The sequence below is a fragment of the Orcinus orca genome, chromosome 2 (assembly GCF_937001465.1).
Source record: "Orcinus orca chromosome 2, mOrcOrc1.1, whole genome shotgun sequence".
NCBI lineage: Eukaryota > Metazoa > Chordata > Mammalia > Artiodactyla > Delphinidae > Orcinus > Orcinus orca.
Window position 1 is genome coordinate 117,582,389 of NC_064560.1, and position 25,663 is coordinate 117,608,051.

General features: G+C 57.3%; 1 protein-coding gene and 1 long non-coding RNA gene across 10 annotated transcripts; one reads left to right on the forward strand and one right to left on the reverse strand.

The window, feature by feature from the left end:
* Nucleotides 1–246: 246 nt before the first annotated feature.
* Nucleotides 247–20,205, reverse strand: LOC125963457 (uncharacterized). The gene is made up of 4 exons (XR_007475479.1): nucleotides 19,814–20,205; nucleotides 14,406–14,536; nucleotides 8,128–8,334; nucleotides 247–1,642 (listed from the first exon to the last, which is right to left on the reverse strand). It is a non-coding gene; the product is annotated as an uncharacterized LOC125963457 (long non-coding RNA).
* On the forward strand, nucleotides 4,413–23,893 carry PLCB2 (phospholipase C beta 2). 9 transcript variants are annotated; one of them, XM_033435813.1, is made up of 33 exons: nucleotides 4,736–4,755; nucleotides 6,809–6,989; nucleotides 8,030–8,107; nucleotides 8,754–8,822; nucleotides 9,438–9,578; nucleotides 9,704–9,783; nucleotides 9,866–9,919; nucleotides 10,026–10,101; nucleotides 12,474–12,574; nucleotides 12,755–12,921; nucleotides 13,001–13,147; nucleotides 13,315–13,472; nucleotides 13,753–13,835; nucleotides 14,107–14,191; nucleotides 14,793–14,955; nucleotides 15,094–15,203; nucleotides 15,326–15,443; nucleotides 16,391–16,475; nucleotides 16,609–16,733; nucleotides 17,250–17,404; nucleotides 17,956–18,120; nucleotides 18,700–18,799; nucleotides 19,214–19,318; nucleotides 19,487–19,581; nucleotides 19,710–19,785; nucleotides 20,049–20,093; nucleotides 20,200–20,434; nucleotides 20,521–20,686; nucleotides 20,797–20,873; nucleotides 20,964–21,059; nucleotides 21,621–21,678; nucleotides 22,353–22,439; nucleotides 22,802–23,893. In XM_033435813.1, exons 1-33 carry the CDS (start codon nucleotides 4,751–4,753, stop codon nucleotides 23,003–23,005), a joined length of 3,690 nt encoding a protein of 1,229 aa, XP_033291704.1. In that variant the 5' UTR covers nucleotides 4,736–4,750; the 3' UTR covers nucleotides 23,006–23,893. The 9 variants fall into 9 exon arrangements, with proteins under 9 accessions (XP_033291709.1, XP_012390015.1, XP_004274052.1 ...); XM_033435814.2 differs by having other exon boundaries at nucleotides 20,203–20,434; XM_033435815.2 differs by having other exon boundaries at nucleotides 20,052–20,093.
* Nucleotides 23,894–25,663: the final 1,770 nt, after the last annotated feature.

A 25,663-nucleotide genomic window follows, 5' to 3' on the forward strand; every position in this document is an offset into this window, starting at 1 on the left:
GCATCCTACATCCTGGCCACCTTCCACCAAATGCCCTCCAGCTTGTGCGTTTCCCCATGATAAAGCCACCGAGACTGAAGTCCCTGAGTGCATTAGATGTGGTCTGACGTGCCAAGAATGAGAATGCGACTGACTCCTCCTTGGTTCTAGAGCCCTGGCTGCACACTGGAACCAAGACTGAAGCTCTTTGGAAATCCAAACGCCTCACTTCCTTCCCCTCTCCCCACCCACCCATCCCAGGTCCTGAATCAGAGGGTCTGGGAACAGCAAGGAGCATCCAGTGTTACCAGAGCTTCCCAGGCGATTCTGATTGATATCAAGATGGACAGTCACTGGGCTCAGTACTCCGCTTTAATTCAGCAGCCTAAGAGTCTGTCCGTTTCTTTGGCAGCCTTCTCGTTTGACTCATATGAAGCTGGCTGTCGGTGAAAACCCTCAGTTTTATTCACACATGCTTCTGCTAAGCCGCTACTTCCCCACCCTGTCCTTGTACAGTCGGTGCCTTGGAGCCAAGCCCGGATCTCTCAGTTAAGCCCTGTTCATTTTACCTTGTGAAGTTCAGGCTGTTGCTCCAGCAGGTTAGGATGTTTTGGGATCCTGAGTCTGTCTCTCAACACCTCCCCTATCCTCACTGGCTTCTTGCTATTCACAAAGTTGAGGGGCTGGTTCACTGTGGCTTTGCCCAGGTCCTGATAAACAGATGGACCAGGACGGGAGTAAGGAGGGAAGCAATCAATCAATTCTGAGGGCACTCCTTATGTGCAATGCACCATGCCCACCTGGAGAAGGATGTTGTCTAACTTATTTCCATCACACTTATGAAAATGGGTCCATTTCACAGACAGATAAACAGAGGCAGAGAAGACGAGTAATGTGTCCAAGAACACCTGGTAGGGGGAAGAGCCGATCCTTTTCCTGCCATCTTCAGCTCTCATCTCTAGGTTTGTCATCTCTCAGAGAAAGTGACAAGGCTGGTCCTTCTGATGGGACAGAGATTTTTAGAGCTGGAAGGAATCTTGGAAATGATCAAAAACTTAACAGATCAGGGAGCTCAGGTAACTTGCCAAGATCTCACAGCTAAACTTTGCTCTGGTTGAGAGTAAAATCTAGGTTTCTTGAGGACGGATCCAGTGTTCCCCTAGTTACACCTCCAGGTAAGTTTGATCCAAAATGATACTTCAAAGGGAAACACATATGGGACTGATTCTTTTCCACTTCTAAGTCCAGGATGGTTCCTTCTATGATTCTAGGAGGGGTTGGCATGGGAGGACAGGCAACGTCTTCCTCCTGGGTTTCTGCAGAGAACTCTTGATCGCCTGTCCTTTTCCCCTAAGGGATTAGAGCCTCAGCACCTGCTACCCAGCCTTGTCCTTGCCTGCATTCACACTCAGCTCTCAGCATGCAGAGGGTGGCTGGATCTGGAGCTGCAGCTGAACATACAGCCGGACTGATGGACACCTCCTGGTCTTCACTGTCACGCCCGCCTCATCAGCTGTGATGGTGTGGAGGTGGTGGGAGGTTGGCGTTTGCCCGTGATGTGACTTCACGAGTTCAGGCTGCTTGGGGGACAGCCTGCTTCAGGAGCACCCCTAGTTCAGCCTGCCCTGGGAAGGTGGGTCCAGGCCCTGATCCACACAAACTGCTGGAAAAAACCCCACAAAAAACCCAAAGAGCAAGTCAGTGAAGATAGTTGTGGAAAGAATAGCAATATACACCGAGGAGGAAGTAATAAGAAACTGCTTTTCTCCTGTCAGCGTCTGCTAACAAGTAATAATAATATTGAGCTCATGTGCAGGCTGGGTATTAAGTACTTTACATCCATTATATTATTTAATTCTTATAGAGTCCTGTGAGGCATAATTATCCCCATCTTACAGGTAAGAAAGTTGAGGCACGGGACCGTTACAAGATAAACCAGCTAATAAGTGGCTGGGTTCATAGAGTAGTGAGCCCAGCCTGGCTCCCTGTGCCCGACTAGGAAACAGATCTTTGAGGATGCAACATCTGAGCCAATCTTCATTCCAGAAGTAAACTAGCCACTGGCCTAAGACACTCAACAGGCCTCCGGGCTTCTGAACCCCACTGCTGGCATCAGGTAAGAAACCCACCTCATTTGACTCTCTTGTTTGTCTGGTAACTGGGCCACCCAAAGATCTGAGTTCAACTTCCACCGCTAAACTTCTCTGATGAACAGGTTGAGAAACCAAAAAGCAAGAGGTGCCAAGTGAGCAAGTGACTTCGGGACCTGCCCCCGGGGCTCCAGGCCACCAGTATCTCCCTGGGAGACAGCACGACCTTCTTGGCCCAAAGCTCGGACATGCCAAACTCTCCAGCATACCCATCTTCACAACTGATCCAGACCCAGCAGCAACTTCCCTAAGGTCTGCCTTCGGGGTTCCCAGCCTTTCCCCAGGAGGCACGTGCTCTCCAGTGCGCCCAGCAGGGGGCATCCTCGCCCTTCACCTTCTGCCTCGGGGGGTGGGGGGGGGGATGAGATTGGCAGACTGTCTGAGGCGCCCTCTTTTCAGCTCAGCCCAGGAGCCAGTCTCCCAAACTGTGTGTTCATGTGATCTCTCTGATTTTCTCTGTATCCAGTCTACCATTATTTACACAATATTTTTGTCAATTCACATTTAAAAAAACCTAAATGTATTTTTAAAAGAAAAATATCCCTGTTGGATGAAGGTTTTCCCAGCTCCCTTTGCTGCTTGGATTTCTTGCATTCTGAGGGCTGCTTTGCAGGATGTGGGCAGGCGAGGACAGACGAAGCTACAGTTGGGGGTCTCAAGAACAGGGTCCAGGCAGTGTCATCACTGGGTAAAGATGGGTGAGGCTTTATTCTGTGGATTCAGAGCCTCAAACTTCAAAGCCGGAGATAGAAAGGGTAAAAGAGTAAAGAGCCCTGAAATCCTTGCCTTCCTTGTGGCGCCCCCAATCCTGTGAAATGAGAGCGCCTCCACCTACCCCATCCCCATGCCGAGGGAGAGAGAGGGGATTGTCTTTCCAGGCCCAAAGTAGAGAGAAGGCTGCAGGGTGGACCAGAGGGAGGAATTGGGTACAGGAGCAGGGCCGGCTGCAGGTGACAGGTGCAGGGGCTTTGGGAAGGGACAGGGATTTCCCTTGCAAAATGCATTCAAACAGACAGAGAGGGAACCTGATCCCAGGAAGGGAATCGGAAGAGCAGGAGATGCCAGAGGGGCCCCCAGAGGGGTCCAAGGCTGGAGGGATGAGGGAGGAGAGATGAGAGACAGCAGGGCTTGGAGGGAGGGGAGGGCGGCTGAGTCCTGAGGGCACAGGGCATGGCAGCATGGAGGATTCCCAAGCTGTTTCCACAGGTTCAGTCAGGCCTTGCTCCAGGATCCACCCCAGTGGTCTTAGAATCATTTTTCCAGGGCTTATTTTTGTGCTAGGAACCCCCTCAGCTCCAACCCCTAGAGGCCCCCATCCTCCTGCCTTGGGCCGGACTGGCCATCAGAGGCAGTTCTAGGGCCTGGGTGAGGGTCCCGTTGTTGTCAGGGGGTGGCACAAATGTCCACGGTGGGACCTGGAACAGAAAGCCGGGCCCTGAGAGGGGAAGGAAGTCCGGGGCAGAGCTCTTGGCTCCCCCAGCTGGGTTAAGAAGGGTGATGAGAGCAGATTAGGCAAGAGGAAGTGGGCTGGGCTGGACTGGGCTGTGACTGAGCTCCCGGGCCGGGCCCTGGGCCGGAGCAGAGTTAGGGCCATAAGCCCTGAGCAGCACCGCAAGCTGAGGCCCCTGCGAGCAGCCCTCCTGCCCCAAGCATTCTCTCCCACAGGCCCCGGCACAGGGCAGAGGAGGGAGCCTGGCAGGACAGCAAGGTGGAGGCTGGTGGCTGAGGGGTGCTTGAAGCAGCGGTGTGTGGAGTGGCGGCTGGTCAGTGAGGTTTCAGGCCTCGTCCAGGTCCGGAAGGCCAAGAGGAGGGAGTCACGTGTGACGCGGGTGAGGGGCGCGATTGCCTCACTTGCACCTCATTTTCATGGGGAGGAAGCACCGAGAAGGAGGGGCTGGGTGTTCAGCAAACTTTGCTTATTCAAAATGCTCAGTCCCAGCTGGACCCTGCTTCTCCCTCAACTCCCACCTCCAGGGTGGTCCCAGGCTCCTCGGCCTCTGAGAGTGACCCCTGTGCTCCGGACCCCACCTCTGTGGGGGTCCCTTCCCCTCGTGAGCTCCTTGCTCGCCCCCCTCAGTGTCCACCTGGGCAGCAGTATCCCCAGCTGGCCCCTTCCCACATCTGACCAGGGATGACCCCTGGGACGGAGAGGCCCCTGCTCGGGGCGGCCAGGCCTCGGGACCTGCTTCTTGAGCAGCACAGAGAAGGAAGCCCTGAGCAGGAAGTGCTGAGGCACCGGGTGAGGGCGGGGGGCTTTGCGGAGGGGAGCCCGGCCTCCCTGGGCAGGAGCAGTGACCACAGCCCCCCACTGCGGGCGGGCGGGATGAGGTTGATTTGAAAGGCAGATGGGCCTCTGGCCGAAGCATTCAGCTCTGCACCCAGCTACTGCCCCCCGCGGGCTGTAAGAGCGCCCAGACTTCCGGACTAGCTGGGGCGGGTGCCATGTGAGCCCAGCTAGTCTCCCCCCAGCCCCGCCTGCCCTCCTTCCTCCCCTCTGCGCGCTGTGCCTGCCCAGCCTCTCCTAAGACGGACGCTTGGCACTATGTCTCTGCTTAACCCTGTCCTGCAACCCCCCGGGGTGAAGGCCTATCTGAGCCAAGGGGAGCGCTTCATCAGATGGGATGATGTGAGTGGGGCTGGGCGGAGGGCTGCAGGGGTGGCGGCCGCCCTGCTTGGGGCTTTGCCGGGGTGGGGGGGGGCTGGCTTGGTTTATGTCTGCCAGGACTCAGGCGCCTGTGTTGCTTGGCCAGGCAGCTGACACAACTACCCAGATAAACAAACCTGGGCGGGAGGGTGTGTGCCCCCAGTCTGTGTCCCTGGGCTGCTGGGGCTAAGGCTCTGTCTGGATGTGGGAAGACGATGGCTGCCTGGGTGGTCATAGGAGGAAATTTCTCTGGGTCTGGGTCTGTCTTTCCCCAAAGCCCCCAAGAAGAGAAGGGTGTGTTGCTCCCGGTCTGGGCAGTGGGAGGAAAGGTGTCCCAGAGCTGAGGCAGGGCCAGCAGCAGAGGTGAGCCAGGCCCCTACTCCCAGCACAGACAGCCCATTCCAGCCCCAGACGGACGCCTGGACTGGAATCCTCACCCCTCCCCACCTGGCCCTGTCCCTGTCCCTGGGATGCCCTGCTCTCCCCCAGCTGCTGTGAGGTGGCCACGAAAGGCTCCTGGACCCCAAGGGAGAACTGGAGGCTCTCCTCCCAGGGCCCTGGGAGGGAACGGATAGACTTCTGCTTCCGCCAGCTGCTCTCGGCCTGGCTCCCTGACGCCGGCCCGTCTGCAGGGAAGGGGAAACCACACTTTGCCCTGCACCTCTGTCTCCACTGTGTCTGCTGCTCCCCAAACCGGGCCTGCTTCCCAGCCTCTGGTCCTCCCGGAGCCTGAAGATGTGTGTGTTGCCATAGGCCAGGGATTCTCCTGGGCGGGTGAGAGGAACAACTTGGGGCCCCTCCTTCAGGGAGGTAAGACTGCTGGGCTGGCCCAGCGTGAGAGTCAGCACTGGCTGCTCCCAGGAAGGGAAACTGAAGTCTCTGGACTGGCTGCGGGGGGGAGGAAGGGCCCTTAGGGCTGGTTCCTCCTCCTTACAGGTGGGATGAGGGGGCTCTGAGTCTGTGGGTTAAGGCTCTCAGGCCTTTGGGGCTGGGCTAGGCTGAGTAATCTGGTTGCCATGGCTATGGGAGCGGGCCTGTAGTGAGAGACTTTCTGCTTCCCCACGAGTGGTGTGGTCACTGTGGCATGGTGGAGCCACGTCCCAGGAGCCTGTGGAATGAGGGAAGTGGCTCAGAATGAAAAGTGAAGCGGCCTCTCTCCCTTCCTCTGGGAAGTGCGTGTAACCTGACTGGGCAGAGGGTCATCAGGGATGGGGACGTGCTATGTGGTCTTCTCTGCAAGCCAGCATCCGTGTACCTGGCAGGCCCGCTGCCCTCCCCAAGGCAGGGCACTGCAGGGTCCTGGATCCTGCCTCCCACGAGCAGGAACCTTCCCCGTCACGGGGCACACGCACCTGCCAGACGAGGCTCTGCTCTCAGACTGCCTTTGGCCCTGTAGGCAGATGACCTGGGTACTGGATAAGCACAATGTACAGGATGTAATCAGATCCCAGCTCACTGTCGTGTCCCACAGCCCGTTTCCAATGTATTCTGTGGGAGAAGCTCCCCTATGACCCATGGAGGGAAACTGAGCCCGTCATGAGACGTTCCATTTTCTCCTGGGGAATAGACAAGCCTAGGACACTTTTCCTCACAAAGCCCAGTCTACCTTCAGAAACTAGTTATAACTCAAAACTCCAGTCTTAATTTAGAATGACATCTTCTGCCCCACCTCCAAGAATGGTTTCAGGTGGGCTGCAGGCCCTGCGGAAAGGCCTGTGGGAGGATTCCCTGATCTTCCTCTATGCCCACGAGGGGTGGGGTACAGTGAGGAAGGAGGGAAAGAGGTACCAAAGTTCTTCACTGAGCAGTTGCTATCACGAAGTGGGCCTGGCGGAAGTGTAAGGCTTCTTCTTTCTCTCAGGCGCATATTTGAGGGTCCTTAGGAGACCCTCCCCCTGAGCTGGGGATCCCTTATTTAGGGTCCTCCTGCCATCTCTGTTTCAGGAGCTCACTTCAAATTACTTCTTTAGCCCCGGAGAATCCAGTTACCACCCTCAGCTTCCTGCACCTTCGGCTTTGCCCCTTTCTCCCACAGGCCCACTCTGGACCCAGAAAATACTCACGGGTTCACTGCCCCACAGACTCCGGGGGTTCGGGCTCACCTAGCACACCAGCATCTCTCTCACCCGCTCAGTTTCCTGGGCAGGAGTCAGACCCCAGTTTGTCATGCACCACAACAGCAGGGGCGACGACAGCTCTCCAAGTGCGAGCTTAAGGTGAGGGGTCAGGTACCCCAACCCTCCCTTCGGGGAAGGAAGGGAAGGGAGCTCACAACACAGCTTTCTCCAAAATGAGGTTCCTCACACAGTATTCTCTTTCCCCCCATATCCTAACTGCCCCTAAGCTGAGAACCTTTTTCTGGGCCATTTCCTTTGTAAATTCTGCATTTGGTCTGGTCTGGTGTGCAGCGAACTACCATGCCTGGTGGGAAACTTCGATTTTAGTATCTTGTTATTTGTGCATACAAAGACCATTAAAATAAAAGGTAGGCTGTGTGCTCTGTGAGTGGAGCAGGAACGCAGAAGCGAGTTCATTTCTCGTTCACCTGCTCCTTCGGCAAACATGGCGCATGCAGCTCATGGTCTAGTACAGGCTCGTTTCCCGGGAGTCCGTGAGCCCCTTGGGGATTTCCTGGAGGGGCTTCCAGGTCTGAGAACCAGCCCCCGCCCTGTTGTTGCAGCATGCTTCAGGAAAGGCTCTGCAGAAGCTAGTCTTTGATGGTATTTTAGGCAAGAGGGGCTGGGTGCTGAGGCTGGGAGGTGGGAAGGCACTTGGGACAGCTGGGGGGTGGGGCGGTGGGGTTCATGGATGGAAGGGCTGGGCAGGCAGGAAGCTTAGGCAGCTCTGCGGGAGTTGGGCTCTCAGCTCTCACCGCGTTCAGCTCTCCTGGGGGTAGCGTGGAGTCTTGGTGAGGGACATTCTACCTCTTTGGCTGAGCTGTGGCCCTTGAAAATAGGGTGAGGTGGGGGCCAAGACCCTGCTTGGGGTCTAGAGGGAGATCTTCTATTTGGGATTTAGAGGGGAAAGCCTCTTCTCCTCCAGAAATGCCATCTCCAATCCTCTACCCCTCCCCACCCCTGGTTCAGAGCTTTTAAGGCTTACACCCAGCCCTTAGCTCTGGAGAACAAAGAGAAATGCCTGCAGATCCCTGGGATGGCCACCTCCTAGGCAGATGTGAGCTCTGAAACCCCTGGCCCGGGCCACGAAAGCTCGGCCTGAAGTCTCAGAGCAGGGAGCTGACTCCTTCTCTCTGCAGGAAACAACAATAGCCTCCCCGGTTATCCTCCGTGTGGATCCCAAGGGCTACTACTTGTACTGGACGTATCAGAATAAGGTGAGGCAGCCCCTACCTACCGTGGCCCTGAGCTCCCGCTGTTCCATGGAGTCCAAGCAGCCTCTCGATGACACAGGGGTGGAGGTGTGGATGCCAGGAGGATAGAATGACCGGGAAGGGTGGCTCTGGGGGCATCTCCTGTGGGCAGGGGCTCTCTGCTTTGGGAGGGAGGATGCAGTCACTCCGACTATGGCTGCCTTGGCCCAGATGCTTCAGCTTTCGCATCCCTTGGAGAGAGAGAGAGAGAAAGGAATTAGAGCTACTGCTGAAGGCTGATTCCCTGCCTGTGGTTCTGGGTAAACTTGAGGGCTCAGAGAGATCAGAGAAGGTCCTCGGCACCTGGGCGGAAGGAAGGGAGGGGGAACATGGGGAGAGTCCAGGATGGTGGAGGGGAGGCTGGAGGTCACAGCTCCCAAGTAACTCCAGCGGCCAGGGGAGGAGTGGCCAGAGAGGAAGGGAGGAGGGTCAGCATGAGGAAGGAGAGCCCGATCGCTGAGGAGGGAAGGCTGGGGTCTGGGAAGCCCCACAGTCTTGGCATCTAGAGAAGGCAGCTGGCCAAGATGTGAAGGGGTGTGAAGCTCCCTCCTCGCTGCCCTTCATTCTTGACCTGAGGTCTTTGTCCGCATCCTGTCTTTGCTCCTACCAGGAGATGGAGTTTCTGGATATCACCAGCATCCGGGACACCCGCTTTGGGAAGTTTGCCAAGATGCCCAAGGTAAGTGGGCCCAGTAGCAGCCCAGGATCAGCACGGCCACCAGCTCCACGGGGCTGGGGCAGGAGTCCCTGTGGGGGCAGGGAGCCTGATCCCTGGAGCCAGGGAAGGGTCCGTGGGCTGAGCAGAGGGTCTCTCCCTGAGCTGAGCAAGGGGCATGACTGCTCCCTGGCTTGCTGGGGCTTTGGTATCAGGGCACAGTGGATGGAGATGTTGCGTGGCCAGCTACTGCCCCTAGAGCACCCCAGGCTGTCTGGGAGGTGTTGCTTGCATCCTCTCCCCCTCCACCCCGACTGCTTTGCCTATATTTGCCTAATGCTGGTAGGAAAATTGGAGGAAGGGATTGGTGGAAAGCAGGATTCCCTGAGACTGGGGACTAAGAATCTGTCTTCAAATGAAAAATGGCAAACAAAATACACAGAACTCCCAGGCCCCAAAGTCTTGGTTAATCTCTTCCTGTGGTCCTCTCCCTCCCGTGGCTCCTAAGATGGGCATGGATGGGATGCCACCCCCGTGGGCCAGATTTCAAGTGGCTGAGAGGGAAAGACAGGGAGAGCCACAGTGGGCAGGGACAGGGGCACACACCTCTGATCCTAACCTTGTCACGACCTGCTACAGAGCCAGAAGCTCCGGGATGTCTTCAACATGGACTTTCCTGACAACAACTTCCTGCTGAAGACGCTCACCGTGGTGTCTGGCCCCGACATGGTGGACCTCACCTTCCATAACTTCGTCTCCTACAAAGAGAACGTGGGCAAGGTGCACCGGGGGCGCCTGGCCTGGGGCTGGGCACCTGGGACAGCCTGAGAGGCGGGCCTGGGCCACGGCATGGGGCGGCACCTTTGTGGGTGGGGCCCTGACTGCTGTGCCCTGGGGTCCTGCAGGACTGGGCTGAAGATGTCCTGGCTCTGGCCAAGCACCCGCTGATGGCCAATGCCTCCCGCAGCACCTTCCTGGACAAGAGGTAAGTGCCTGCCTGCCTGGCCTGAGTGCATGGGGCTAAGGGTGTCAGCCCGGGCCTTGACGGGCTGCCTTCTGCCCACCAGCCTGGTGAAACTCAAGATGCAGCTCAACCCTGAAGGAAAGATTCCTGTGAAGAAGTGAGTCTCCCCTCCTCCCTCCCCACATGTCCTCTGAGCTCCCCAAGGCCTTCCCTCTCCAGGCCTGACCCCTCTCTTGGCCTGGTGCTTTTCTCTGCTTCTTCAGTTTTTTCCAGATGTTTCCTGCTGACCGCAAGCGGGTGGAAGCTGCCCTCAGCGCCTGCCACCTCCCAAAAGGCAAGGTGAGTGGTTCCCCCCTCTCCAGCCCACGCCCAGCATTCTCCTTCTCATCTGAGTTGCCTTGGACTGGAGGGCACCCTGGGCAGGCCTGGTGGGGATGCGGAGGGCAGGAATGACAGTTCAGTCCCAGCCAACAGCCCAAAAAGTCAGTTCACTCTAAAGCCACCGGTTCCTGATACAAGGCACAGTGACAGAACCGGGGCAGGGGGTTGAGGTGCCCGGGTTCAGAGCAGGTTGGTCTATACCCCTTCAGTTCCAATAGGAAAACATTTTTCCTTTCTTTTTACTCAAGTAATTTTTAATTACAAGTCGTATGCGGGGTCACCCCATGAGATGCCTTATGTGACTTACAAAAAGGAGCCCTCTGGGCAGATGCAGCCCTGAGCCAGGGTTCCTGCCTGGCGGGGGTAGATCTCAGGCCCCTGTCCTCCCTTGGCCAGTGCCTTTGTGGATTCCACGGAGTCTTTTCTCCTGGTAAGAATTTGGAATGTTATAAATAAATAAAACTAAGGCCTCATGGATCACTTGTCCACGTGAATCTCAGAAGGAATACTTCCCCCACACTCAACTCTATGGAGCTGGTGACCCCTCGGTGCAATGAGTCACAGGGGATGCAAGCTTGGGGTTGGGGAGAGGGTGGGAATGGGCTCCTGCTGAGGGCACAACTTGGGCTGTCACATCCACCCTCCTTTTCTCCTACCTCCCGAGTTCCCACCTTGGCTAAGTCCTCCTTATTTATCAGCTCTCCTGCATCCCGGTAGGAGCCGTTGAGCCATCTTTGCTTGCAGCTGATGGGTCCAAGATTCAGTCTAGCTATCCTGCTCAGAGCCTCTGCTCCAAACTAAGACTGGTGTTGGCTTTCCAGAATGACCCTGGAAAACATTTGATGGGTTTTTCTGGGATGGAATGCAAAGGCACAGAAACCCCGAATGCCACCAAATCTACTTTCTGTTTCTGTTTCTATGGATTTGTCTGTTCCGGACATTTCTCGTAAATGGAATCATACAATATGATGTCAGCCTTCATTCATTTAGCACAGTGTTTTCAAGCTTCATCCATGGTGTATCATGTATCAGTAGTTCATTCCTTTTTTATTGTGGAATGCTATTCCATTGTGTGGATATACCACATTTTGTTTAACTGTTCAACAGTTGATGGACATTTGGGTTGTTTCCGCTTTGGGGCTATTATGAATAATGCTGCTATGAACGATTCTGTCCGGACGTATGTTTTCAAGTCACTTGAGGACATAGCTAGGGGTGGAATTCTTCTGTCATATTGTAACTGTATACTTAACATTTTGAGGAAATTCCACACTGTTTTCCAAAATGACTATACCATTTTACAATCCCACCAGCATTGTATGAGGGTTCCAATTTCTCCACATCTTCATCAACACCTGTTATTGTCTGTCTTCTTTTTCTTCTTTTTACTTTAGTCATCCTGTGAGTGCGATGTGGTATCTCATTGTGGTTTTATGTTATTTATTCATTTATTTTGGCCACGCCACCCGCCTTGCGGGATCTTAGTCCCCCAACAAGGGATCAGACCCGTGCCCCCTGCAGTGGAAGTTCAGAGTCCTAACCACTGGACCGCCAGGGAATTCCCCTCATTGTGGGTTTGATTTGCATTTCCCTAAGGACTAATGATGCTGAGCATCTCTTCATGTGCTGATTGGTCATTTGCATATCGCCTTTGGAGAGATATCTATTCAAGTTCATTGCCCATCGTTCAGTTGGGTTTTCTTTTAGTGTGAAGTCGTCTACTACTGGATATCTGATTTGCAAATATTTTCTCCCATTCTTTTTACTTTATTGACAGTATCCTTTGGAACACCAACATTTTTAATTTGGATGAAGTCCAATCTGTCTATTTTTTGTTATCGTTCCTTGTGCTTTTTGGTGTCTCCAACTGTTGTTGTTGAATTGTCTATTTCTCCCTTCAGTTTTGTCAGTTTTGCTTCGTGCATCTTGGGGTTCCGTTGTTAGGTGCATTGTTTGTATGCAAATTGCTCCTTTTTGAAAATTTATCCTCCATTAAAAAGAAAAAGATAGCCCACAGCTCTGGCAAACAGCGTAAAGTAGCTTGCTTCTGAGCTCTTTTCTTCCCAGTTCTGGTCATTCTTAGTTTGAATCCTGTCCCAGCCAAGAGATTAGCCAGTATCAATCCAGGGGCAAAGCAAACCAGCTAAGATGCTCTCTGTTCAGCAACCAGGGCCTTGAAAAGTGGGGGCTTAGGGTGCCCCTGATGCTCTTCTGTCTGCCCTGAGCCCTCCCTCTCCCCAAGCCGCCTCGCGCAGGGCTGGGCCTAGTCTGTGGTTCTTAGTGCTGGAAGGTGGGGGCAGGAGTCATCAGGTGACTCTCTATCCCCCCAGAATGATGCCATCAATCCCGAGGACTTCCCAGAATCCGTCTACAAGAGTTTCCTCATGAGCCTTTGTCCTCGGCCAGAAATAGATGAGATCTTCACTTCCTAGTGAGCTTCTTGGGCTGGGCTGGTCTTGGGGAAGGGGTGGTGGCTAAAATTCCCACCTGCCATGCTGACAATTAGGTAGCGTCGCTGGAGAAGGGGGTTGTCCCAGCTGCCACCACACACACCCCCGCCCCCAGCCCAGGGGATATAGAGGAGACCTGTGCTCCTCTCTTTGGCCTGCAGCCACGCCAAGGCCAAACCCTACATGACTAAGGAGCACCTGGCCAAATTCATCAACCAGAAACAGCGCGACTCCAGGCTCAACTCCCTGCTGTTCCCGCTTGCGCGGCCTGACCAGGTGCAGGGCCTCATCGACAAGTACGAGCCCAGAGGCATCAACGTGCAGAGGGGTGAGGACTAAGGGAACTTCTGACCCTCCATGGTCCTGGCAGCTGGGCTGCTGCCCTGACAACCACCCCTGTCCCCTAGGCCAGCTGTCCCCCGAGGGCATGGTATGGTTACTCTGCGGGCCAGAGAACAGCGTGCTGGCCCAGGACAAGTTGCTGCTGCACCACGACATGATGCAGCCGCTCAACCATTACTTCATCAACTCCTCCCACAACACCTACCTGACAGGTGGGCCCTGGCGACCTCACCGCCAGCCTCTCCTTTTACGGGGGCTGTTCCTGCTCCCTGAATCCCCTGCAGGGGTTGCCCACGGGCTGCCCACGACGGAGTGGGGCGGGGCAGAGCTGGACTGCCCTTGAGTGAAGCCCCCGCCCCTCGCCCCTCCTCTGGCTCAGCCGGCCAGTTCTCAGGCCTCTCCTCCGCCGAGATGTACCGCCAGGTGCTGCTGGCGGGCTGCCGCTGCGTGGAGCTGGACTGCTGGAAGGGGAAGCCCCCTGACGAGGAGCCCATTATCACCCACGGCTTCACCATGACCACAGACATCTATTTCAAGGCGAGACTCGTCATGTGGAGACTGGTGGCAGTGGCACTAGGGGAGGGCCCTGGGCCATGAGCTTTTTGGGGTTGGGGGGAGTGAGGCCAGAGAGGAGGGATGGCTGGGAGGCCTTGGACCAGTGTGGGTACTAGAGAGGACCAGAAGAGACACAGGGCCAAGAGTGGCCCTCCAATTCTACGTGTGTGTTGAAACTGGGGAGTGGGGAAGGATGCCGTTGAGGGAGGCGAAGCCTGGAGGCACAGCACTGACCTCCCCATGGGGTCCCCTTCTCCTCCAGGAAGCAATTGAAGCTATTGCAGAAAGTGCCTTTAAGACCTCCCCTTATCCGGTCATCCTGTCGTTTGAAAACCACGTGGACTCGTGCGTATCCAGGCCATCCAGCCTCATTCTCTACCCTGTCCCCATCTCCCGCCTGCAGCTGCCCTCCCCACAACTGTCTCCAGCCTCTAGCCATGCCTTCTGGCTCTCTCCCGGGTCTCAACACAATCTCCTTGGGACCCCAGGCTCTCCTGCCTGTGTCCCTGCCTCCCCAACATCTTGAGCCCCTGATCTGGGTCATCAGGGGGCACAAAAAGATGGACAAGAGGGTGGAGTGGAGCTGCTGAACCACACCCACTTCTGCTCCCTGCAGACCCCGCCAACAGGCTAAGATGGCCGAGTACTGCCGAACGATATTTGGGGATATGCTGCTCACAGAGCCACTGGAAAAGTTCCCAGTGAGTGGACTTCACTGTGGGGCATCTGGGTCTGAGGGTTGGGGAGCCAGGGCAGGGTGCCAGATTAACGAGGCAGATGTCCCCAGAGGATGCTGGGGTTTATTTGGGAGGACGTGGGGCTAGGGTCCTACCATCTACCACGTGTCAGGCACTATGCTGGGCTTGGGGGGTATGTCAGTAGCAGAGGGGCAGTCCCAGCCTTCAGATCACTTACCCTCTAGTCAGGAGGCAGACAGGTAACCAGGCCATTACAACCAGTGGCTGCTATGAGAGCACCTGAGGCTCCAGATCTGGTCTTGAGGATCAGGGAAGGCTTCCTGGAGGAGGTGATGGCTAAGCTGAAACCTGAGGGAAAGAATGGATTTATCCTGGTGAGAGTGGGGAAGGGTGTTCTAGGCAGGCTGAGTACTTGAGAAAAGATCACTGAGGAGCTGGGATAAGTTGGGTCAGGCAGGGGTTTAGCGCACGAGGTGGGAGTGATGAGAGGAGAGGCTGGAGAGTTAGGCCGGGGGCAGCTGGAGCGTAGCTTGCCATGCGGGAGCTTGGGCTACTCCCTGAAGGTGAGGAGATAGTGCTGAGGACCCTGTCTCCTCTCCCACAGCTGAAACCAGGCATCCCCCTGCCCAGCCCTGAGGATCTCCGAGGCAAGATCCTCATCAAGAACAAGAAGAACCAGTTTGCTGGTCCCCCAGCTCCCAGCCAGGAGCCGGGTGGGGAGGCTGAGGGGAGCGGCCCACCCAATGTCCCTGTGGGTGAGGACACAGGTGAGGCGGCCTGGGAGGAGTGGGGGTGGCCGAGGAGGAGCATCTGGAATGGGAGAGAGGGGCTGGGCCTGGAGGGGAGAGCCAGCCTGGTGCTGGGGTCTCCCCCGCCCCCAGTGCTGATGGAGCTGTATGTGGCAGCGTGGGCTGGTGAGGAAGGGGCTGAGCTGGAGGAGGAGGAGGTGGAAGAGGAAGAGGAGGAGTCGGGAAACCTGGATGAAGAAGGGATGAAGAAGATGCAGTCAGATGAGGTGTGTGGGGAGCCCCGAGGCCCTTCTGCCAGCTCCACTGCAGAGCCCTCCAGGCGGGGGTGTGGGACTGGGCCCCTGGGCTCTGAGCTGGCCTCTTCCCCATCCTCCCCCCTTCTCCCTAGGGCACAGCGGGCCTGGAGGTGACGGCTTACAAGGAGATGTCCAGCCTAGTCAATTACGTCCAACCCACCAAGTTCATCTCCTTCGAGTCCTCTGCCCGTGAGTTAGCATGCGGTGGTGGTAAGCTGGAAGTTAGGCTAGATTCGGGAGAAGGCCCTTAGGAAGCGTGTCCTGACGCCAGAGCAGCCTGATGGGTGGGGGTGAGAGTTAGGCGGGTCCTCCCTCTCCTTGGGCTGGGGGCCCTGTTTATAAATACCCAGCAGAGGAGCCAGGCAGAGGCATGTTTAAGTGGCAGTGGCTCCCAGTGTCCCATCACTGTACTGAGAACTTGGCACCAAGCAGAATGCTCTGGAGTGTGTCGGTGACAGGCAGGTCATTTACCAAGGGCCACCTCGGCCGGGCGGCCTGGGGCTCCTCCAGCTTCCTTCTGTGGCTGCCTGGGCATGAGAACTCCTGGGAGGGGGAGGAAGGCAAAGAAACCAGCCAGCGCACATCTGCCCCTTGTTCCCTTCCCTTTCTGAGCGCGTCCACGCTGTTTACCTTTATCTTCTCTGGACATGCGCGCAATGAGTTCCTCTCACCCTCTGTGCACAGCCCCAACACGAACACCTTTTTCTGCATGCACTCTGCAGCACTGGCTCGTCATCCCTGAAGCCCCAGCCTGCACCCCCTCCTGTGCACCACCCTTGCTGTGTGCCTCTCACCCCTGCACCCTGTTCCCCGTGCATCACAGCGTGTTCCTGACCCCCCGGGCTCATCGCTGCGTGTTTCCCACACCCTCCGCGTCCACCCAGGGCATGTACCCCACTTTTTAGGACTCTGGCACGCAACCCCATCCCTGTGCGTATGTATCCACTGTGCGTACCCTTTACCTCCAGCACACACTGCTACCCACACAGATCTGCATATTCCCCACCCCGGGGGTGGCCCCTCAACCCTCAGCCCTCGGTGGAAACGCTAGGTTGGAGGCATCTCTGTGCTGGAGGGAGCCGCGCCACAGGGGAGGGCAAGTCTGTGGGAGGGGACAGGCTGACGCGGACTCTCCTTCCTCTTTCTCCCCTACACAGAGAAGAACCGAAGTTATGTCATTTCCTCCTTCACGGAGCTCAAGGCTTACGACCTGCTCTCCAAGTCCTCAGTGCAGTTTGTGGAGTATCCTTGAGACCTCACTAGCCGGGGTCCCTGGTGGGGTGGAGGGAAGGGGGAGGCCTGGGACGGGGCTCGCAGGGGGTCTGTGGGTCTTCCCGGTGCAGGTGGCTTTGCTGGCTCCTATACCCTGCGGCAGCTACAACAAGCGCCAGATGAGCCGCATCTACCCCAAGGGCACCCGCATGGACTCCTCCAACTACATGCCCCAGATGTTCTGGAATGCTGGTTGCCAGATGGTTGCCCTCAACTTCCAGACGATGGGTGAGGGCATGCTCAGGCCCTTAAGAACCTTCCCCTGCCCCTCCCACCTTTACCCCTTCCCTGGGGAGGGGGGGTCTTTGGAACAGACCTGGGGGCAGGGGGGCTGATGTTCATTTAGGCTCTGGGCGCATGTGCATGTGTGTGAGCGTTTAGTGCATCAGCTCATGCCTATGTGACTGCACGTATACGAGTATGTCTGTGATGATGCCAGGGTGCTGGCATGGATTCTGGCTGCTCGGCCCGAGTGGGTCTGTGGGAACACCTGCTCCACTGGCCTCAACTCCCACTGTGAGCTTGAGGTCTGGTTGTGGCTTTGCTCCTGCTGACTCCAGGTTGCGGGCCCTTCCTGAGAGATGAGACCCTAAGGAACCGGGCTGGGACATGAGAAACCCTCATCCTCACGGTCCACCCAACCTCCCCATTTGCGAGACGGGAAAGGCTGGGAAATGTGGAAAGAGAGGCTGCGTGCAGACCCAGAGCCGGGCCGCCCTTCCTGAGTGCCCTTGTGCCCCCCAGACCTGCCCATGCAGCAGAACATGGCACTCTTTGAGTTCAACGGGCAGAGTGGCTACCTCCTCAAGCATGAGTTCATGCGCCGGTTGGACAAGCAGTTCAACCCCTTCTCGGTGGACCGCATCGACGTGGTGGTAGCCACCACCCTTTCCATTACGGCAAGGCCCTGAGGTGGACAAGTGGCCGGGAGGGCTGGGGTCTTGAGGAGAAAGACACAGGAGCCCCACTCCTCCATTCCCAACCCCCTCCCCTGATATCCCGAAAACTTCAGCCCCAGCCAGTTCGTGAAGTAGCAAGTTGCCTTGGAAACTGCCTCCTCCTCAGCACTGGAGGCTGCCTCTTGGTCCCCATGGAAACCAAGGGGAAGGGCTGAGGCTGGGGTGGGGGAGGGGAAAAGAGTGGGGCAGCAGGAGCCCCAGGCCCCGGGCCGGGGGGCGGGGGGGGGGGGGGAGGGCCCTGTTCCTTCCTCGCTGGGGTGGGAGGTGGGGAGGCCCACACCTCTTCCCTAAATGCTGGAAGCACCCTGGGTGCCAGAGCTTAGCTGTAACCCTTAAGCCACACAGCCTCTACTCTGTGGCCAGAATTGAATGGGGCTCTTCACAGTACCCAAGAATGGATGTTTCAGCTAGGGGGGCTGGAGGCCCTCAGTTCTGGGGAATGGCCTGGGTGGGGGAGCTGATGCTGGTCTCCCATGGGCCCCAACCTCCAGGTGATCTCTGGGCAGTTCCTGTCAGAACGCAGTGTGCGCACCTATGTGGAAGTGGAGCTGTTTGGCCTTCCTGGGGACCCCAAGAGGCGCTATCGCACCAAGCTGTCACCCAGTACCAATTCCATCAATCCTGTCTGGAAGGAGGAGCCCTTTGTCTTTGAAAAGGTGGGGTGGCTAGATCAGGGCAGGGGCTGGGATCTGTCCCTAGTTCTTGGTCTCTACTTTTAGAAGAGAAAATACATAAAGGGATTTCCTCGATCCTCCTCCTCTTCCCACCCCTCATCTGTGCCCTCCTGAGTTTCAAGAGTCCAAAAACCAAGTTTACAGAAACTTACTTTGTGGGCAAGTTTTGTATGCATGTGTACATGTGTGTAGGTGCATGCTTGTCCATGTTACGATTAGAGGCAGAAATGTGAACTCCCAGACCAGGGTGCAGGGACCCAAGGAATCACGGGGCCTTTTGCTCCCATTGGATACTTGTTGACAAAGCTTCCAAGGGCTGTCTGCACCAGGCCCCCTGGAGCCCTGGGCTGCATATCCAGCTCTCTGCCCTGTGTGGACCAGCCATGACCTGAGCTGTTAGGATGTCTATGTGTGTGGCTTAGAGTGGGCCCTCTGTCCTCACCAGATCCAGTAAAGCCTGCCATGTTCTCACACTGACCCTAGATTTCTGGAATCAGGGAAGGGGGGCAGCTTGGCCACTCTCTCCCCTCTCCAGCTTGTCCTGTCCTGAACTCTCCCCAGATCTTGATGCCTGAGCTGGCCTCCCTCAGGGTGGCTGTGATGGAGGACGGCAACAAGTTTCTTGGACACCGCATCATCCCCATCAATGCCCTGAATTCTGGTAAGGATAGGGGTTCTTCTTTGCTGTTCCCAGTGGGTCTGAGACCAAGACCAGCATCAGGATCCCGTCCAGAGTGTGGGGCAGCTTCAGGGAGGTGGCCTTGTCATTTTATCAGCCTGGGAAAGTGGGGCAGGAATAGTACCTCTCCAGGAAACTGACAGAGGTGGGGACTCTGCCCACCCAACACAATGTCTCTAATTCTGTGAAACTACTGGGGCAGTTTCCCAAGTAGCTGACACTTATTGGGCACTTAAAATGCTTTACGGGCTTATAACACTTTCTCACTTAATCCTAACAGTAACCACATGAGGTAGAACCAGACTAAAGCCAGAAGTGTCGAGCACTGGGCTGCTGGTGAGCAGTGCTGGGCAGCAGTGGGCTCTGGCTCACCGGCCACCCGGTCATGTCCCACAGGATACCACCACCTGTGCCTGCACAGCGAGAGCAACATGCCGCTCACCATGCCTGCACTCTTTGTCTTCCTGGAGATGAAGGACTATGTACCTGACACCTGGGCAGGTGGGAGGCCCCTGGAATGTTGGAAGCCCCAGGGCGTCCATCCCCCCTCCTCTCTCCGCAAGCCAGCCTCCAGAGGGGGGCAGGACAGGGTATTCTGGCGTAGGTGAGGCTGGGGGAGGCTCCCAGGTACATCTCCTTATCAGGCCCATCATGTCCCTGTGCACCCAGATCTCACAGTGGCCCTCGCCAATCCCATCAAGTTCTTCAGTGCTCATGATAAGAAGTCTGTGAAGCTCAAGGAAGCCATGGGAGGCCTGCCTGAGGTCTGTGTTGTCAGGTCCACTGCCAGGGGCCCCTATGAGCTGCACCCTCTCTGTGGGAAGATGAGGGAGGGGGCAGAGTCCAGGGCTCAGGGAGAGAGACACCTTCCTAACACGCTCTCCCTACACAGAATCCCTTCCCTCTCGGGAGTCCAGTTGCCCGCCAGGTCAATGGGGCATCAGCTTTACCGAGCAACGGGTCAGCAGGTACGCACTGCGGGGTCCCCGCACCTACCGGAAGGGTCTCGATCTCTCCGCTGCACCGGTAGGCACATCCCAGACGGGCGGCAGTTCTCTATAAAAACAAAAACAAAAACAACCCCGAAAACTTTCACCTGGGGAGGGAACGGCTGCATGTGAAGCCTCGGGCTGGGCAGCGCGCAGCAGGGGGCCCACACCGCCAGCCCCGGGGGAGGCGCGGGAGCGGCCGAGCCGAGGGCACCGGAGAGCCTCTCCTTTGGTTCTTGCAGCAGCCCAGGCCAAGGCCAGGGAGGAGGCCACGAAAGACGCTGCGGGTAAGGCCTGCTGAGACCGAGTCACGTTGGGGTCGAGCCCGGGGAGGGTCCGGGACTCGGGGTGGGGGGCGGTTCCCGGGGGGCGCGCGCCTCACGCCTGCCCCAGCAGAGCCGCGGACCGCTAGCCTGGAGGAGCTGCGGGAGCTGAAGAGCGTCGTGAAGCTGCAGCGGCGGCACGAGAAGGAGCTGCGGGAGCTGGAGCGGCGCGGCGCGCGGCGCTGGGAGGAGCTGCTGCAGAGGGGCGCGGCGCAGCGGGCCGAGCTCCGGCCGCCGGGCGCTGGGGGCGGCGGCGAGGGCCGGGGCCGCAAGCTCGGCCCGGGGAAAGGCTCCCGCAAAAACAGGTAAGGGCGGCGGAGGCATCCTGCCCCCCGCGGCTCGGGCGCGGGCGGCCTGGGGCTCACGGCTTGTCCCCACATGGCCTCCGCAGGACCCCGCCGGGCGAGGACCCCGCCGGGTCGGCGCCGGCCGAAGGCCCCGAGGGCGCGGGCGCGCATCTGCGAGAGCTGAGGGACAGGCTGGAGCTGGAGCTGCTGCAGCAGGGCGAGGAGCAGTGCGAGTGTGTCCGGAGGTGCAGGGCGCAGCAAGTGGCCGAGGTGCCAGCGTCGGGGAGGGGAGGGAGCGAGGGCCCGATCGACCCCACACCCTCTGCACAGCCAAGGGCATCTCCTCGGTCTTAGCTTAGCCGGTCCTTCCTCTCCCTCAGCAAATGACCAAGATGATGGAGCTGGCCAGAGAGAAACAGGCTGCAGAGCTGAAGACCCTCAAGGAGACTTTGGAGACGTAAGACTGCCTCCCTTCTACGCCTGACTCTTACCTCCCAGGAGGGCCCAAGCCGCAGGAAGCATCTTCCTGATGCCTGTTTCTCTGCAGTGACACCAAAGAGGTGAAGAAAAAGCTGGAGGCCAAGAGGCTGGATCGGATCCAGGCCATGATGAAGGTCACCACAGACAAGATGGCTCAGGAGAGGTGAGCCCTGGAGGGGAGGCGCAGGACTCAAACTCCAGGCCCAGTGCTGAGCAAGAACCACACTGGGTGGGAAGGGGCCTTCCTACGAGTGGGTCCTGACTTGCTTCCCAGAGATGTGCCTGTCTCCTGGTGCTGGAAAGTTAATTCTACTTCCGTCACCTCTGATCAGAGAATGTCCTCCCTAGGCAAAACACAGATGCCACCACTATTTGAGGAAAGAGGAGAATTTAAGGGAAAATCAAGTGTGTAAAGAGGGAGGTGAAACCTTGGGAGAGCTGATTCCCACCTACACTTTCCCATGCATGCCTTGAAGAACAGTGCGTTTTAGTGAGGAAGCCCTTCCCTCAAAGGGCCCCCAGGGCTCCCAATATCTCCTTAGATCCTCCTTGGGTCCCTATGCTTACCTCTCTGGCTGGTTCCCAGACCAGACATAGATGCATGCCAGCCACAGAGGGTTCTACGATGGAGTTCTCATGTTGCCTACACCCTGTGAAGAATTTGTCTCATCCAGCTCTTCCCGGGGGCCTCCTGCCCTCTCTGAAACTCTGATCACCCCAACAGGTTGAAGAGAGAGATTAACAACTCCCACATCCAGGAGGTGGTGCAGGTCCTCAAGCAGGTGTGTAAGAGCTGTGCCCTTCCCAAACACACTCTCTCTCTCTGAGGGAAGGAGTGGCCCCAAGGCCTTTACTTTGCCCTTAGGAGATGCACTGTTTGGAGTGGCCCACCAGCTAGGGATGGGGGGGAGAGGCAGTAGAGGGGAGGGGCTTCCCTTAGGCCATCCAGGGTTCTGACCTTTGTGCAGAGGTTGGGATACCAGCCTAAAGGAGTCTGTCTTTGGCCAGCTGCCCTCGATGGAAATGATATGGGCCAGCTGGCCAAGGGGAGGTGGGATTGGGGTGGGTGGGTGAGAGGGAGCAAGGGAGCTTCCAGAGTTAGGCTTCCAGGGAGTCAGAAGAGGAAGGAAAGCCCTGTGGAGAATGGCCCTAAAGCTCCCTGGGGATTACTAACAACAGTAACAGAGCTGCCAGCTCCTGAGTCCTGACCTTGTGCAGGCACTAAGCCGGGTGCTTCACGTGAACTGTCTCATATAATCCTTCACAATCCAGCAAGACAGGTACTATTATCCTCATTTTACAAATTAAAAAACAAAACAAAACAAAAAACCCAACTTTTCAAAGGTTAAGGAATTTGTCCAAAGGCTCCCAGCTCGTTGACTGGGATTGTAGCTGGATTTCACCCCAGACTGCCTGCCTATGCTGTCCTGATTCTCTGTCTCTCACTCCTGCCCAGATGACGGAGAACCTGGAGAGGCACCAGGAGAAGCTGGAAGAGAAGCAGGCAGCCTGCCTGGAACAGATCCGGGAGATGGAAAAGCAGGTGACAGGGGGGGGACCACTACCCTGGCCCACAGCAGAGCTGGCCTGGCTCCAGGGTGTAAAGGGACCCAGCTCCGGGGAGCTGCGAGTCAAGAGGTGGGTGGCCGTGGGGGACTTGCCCCTCTCCAGGGGGTCAGGGCTCTGATTCCCAGGGAATCATGAGGCAGCTCTGCAGATCTCTTTGCTTGGTTGGTATTCCCTCTCCTGAAAGACCCCCTGATGGGCTCCACTACCCCCACCTCCCACCCTGATCTCCTGGGAGGTCTGAACAAACCAGGCATCTCCTGGTTCCACTGTTCAGGCGAGGAAGAGTGGGCAGGTGGCCCATCCTGAGCCAGGGGGTGGTCCTTGCTGTCCTCACAGTTCCAGCAGGAGGCGCTGGCACAGTACGAGGCCAAGATGAAGGGCCTGGAGGTGGAAGTGAAGGAGTCGGTGAGGACCTGCCTCAGGGCCTGCTTGCCCTCTGCGGAGGAGGACAAGCCTGAGAGGCCCTGCAGGGTCTCCAGGGAGCTGTGTGAGCAGGATGCACTCACAGAGAAGACAGACGCCGAGGAGACCCTCCTCTGATGCCCCCATGCCCTTGGGACGTTCTGCAAGGACATTCACCCTTCTCTGGGACGTGAGTCCATTCTCCCTCGAGGAAAGGGCCCCAGCACCGTGAAGCTGCGGGAAGCTGGAGCTCCCTTGGACACTGGAGCCCCTTTCTCAACAGCCAGACTAAGTAGGAGGCAGGAAGCAGGCCAGCTGGGGCCCATCTGGGGTCTGAGGTCCTCTCCGTCCAACACCCTGCCCCTCCTGTTTCTGCTTCCCCTCCGAACAAGCGTCTGTCACATGTTTGTTGAGGGCAAAAGAATATGAACTTGGAGGCATGAAATGGGGCCCTGGCCCCACTCTGCATTTCCTAGTGTGCCACTCTAGACTCAGTTTCCTCACCTGGAGGGTTAGGCCTGGCCACCTGGAACCTCTACTCCATCACCTGTAGTTCAAGCAGGTCCAAATTCCAAACTCTCCTGCCATAAGGCGGGCAGCTCACCCTGGCTTCTAGGCCCCATCTCGGGCTTGCCCTGAGTTGGCCTCATTGTCAGCTCCCTGATACAGAGTCCAGCACTTCCTTCCAGCTCCCTGGGGACAGCTGCTCCCAGGATCCCAGGCTAAGGTGCCTTCCCTGCCTCCTGCCTTTGGGGGATGGGAGGCTGATGTGGAAAAGCTGCCTCAGCTGTGTGGCCCTCAGGCCACTGAGACAACTGGGGCTGGGGGTGAGGGGAGAAGGACGGCCTTTTGTGCACTCTCCCACCCAGAGCCCAGCCACCACTTTTCCTAGGCCTGGGGGGTACTTCCCAGCATGTGCCCCAGCTCAGGCTGTCCTGACAAGGTCAGCACCATTTTCTCTCCTGACTTTATGAGGTTTATTTATTTTCCTCTTTCTTACTCCTACTAAAGAACCCTGTCTCAAGATTTCCTGCCTAAGCCTGGCCTCTGTTCTACAGCTAAGAAAGGCGGGTGGGGATGGGCAGGGCTTCCCAGGTGGCGCAGTGGTTAAGAATCCACCTGCCAATGCAGGGGACACGGGTATGAGCCTTGGTCCGGGAAGATCCCACATGCCGCGGAGCAGCTAAGCCCGTGCGCCACAACTACTGAGCCTGTGCTCTAGATCCCGCGAGTGACAACTACTGAAGCCTGAGCACCTACAGCCTGTGCTCTGCAACAAGAGAAGCCACTGCAATGAGAAGCCCGCGCACCGCAACTAGAGAAAGCCCGCGCGCAGCAACGAAGACCTAACGCAGCCAAAAATAAATAAAAGAAATGGGGGGGGGGCAGCGGAGTAGAGTGCCCCCCAAATGAAGTGGGCTGGGGAAAAAGTCCATGAGAATTGACCTGGGCATGAGGTCCCTTCTAGAGCTCAGTGGAATGGCCCTGCCTCTGGGCTTGAAGAGGATTCACTTCCCCATCTGCCGGCCCTGATGCCACAACCACTGGAAAATGATGTCACCCTTCTGTTCCACTCCTCACCAGATGTGGCCCTTCCTTGTCTCCACCCTCAGGGCTGGAGCAAAAGAGCCTCCTGCAGAGGTGCCCCCCACCCTCTTGGGGAGTCGCAAGCTGTCAGGCCACCTGGGCCCCTTTAGGCAGACTTAGCCCGGTCGCATTCTCAGGCTCCTGTGGCCGTTATGGTTGATCCAGACACAGGCTGTAGAGAGGCCTCTGAGCAGCTATTCACTGCACCTATTGACATAGTCCCAAATCGCAAATGAAAACAGACACTGGCTTTGGAGAGGCAGGGTGGGTGTTGATTCTGGGCTGTTTTCTTATCAGAGAGTTATAGCAAATGCCATTAGCCCCTCCCCCCATCCCTCTGGGGGCTTGATCTCTGTGATGCTAGCAGTCCCTGGCTGCAGGGTGAGGCTAGGGGGCCTGCGCATTCAGAGGAGTAAGGCCTGTCATTAGTCAGCCTGCATACACATTGGAGACAGCGGAGGGCGGGACACCGACACCCCAGGGCAGTGCCCTGTCTTCAGCACTCCAGCTGAGCACTCAGCTGCCCCATCTCCTCCCCAACCCAGGGGTAGAACCTCACAGGGATGAGGATCCAGGCCTAGAGGAACTCACTGACCTGGGCATGGGGCATAAGCCGGAACCAGTGCCAAATAGGGCCCACTGGGCAGTCCCCAGCTTTGACCAATGACCGCTCAGGGGAAGAAGACTGCCTTCTCTGCCCCTCAGTCAGGCCGGGCAGAGTCTCTAGGCCTCCAGTCTGGGGCTGAGAAGCCCAGGAATGGGGAAGGGGATGCAATCCTCCCTCCTGGAGAGGCCTCTGCACAGCAGGCTGGGGGCTTCCCAGGAGGGCAGGGCAAATACCCACCTCCCTGCTTTCTGTCCTCTGGAAAAAGGGCAGGGTGCCCCTGGGAAAATGCCACAGTCCTTGGGCCCTGGACGTGAATTTATCTCTGGCCTCAGGGGATGTGCAGAGGAAGAACTGATGCCGTCCCTCACTGGCTTCCACTCCTGCTGCAGATCTGTGGGGCTGGGGCCAGCTTCCCTATCCACTTGGCATGCCTCAGTTTCACCTTTTGCATCAAGAGAAGGGTCCCTACCCCCTTCCCAATCCCACTGCTGACTCAGACGCCAGAGTCCCCTGCTGACTCACACCCCACCCCCCCCCAGCTCTCTGGATCTCCCAGCCACGTGCCACCAGGCCCAACCCTGCTGAGCTGGTGCAACGTGACA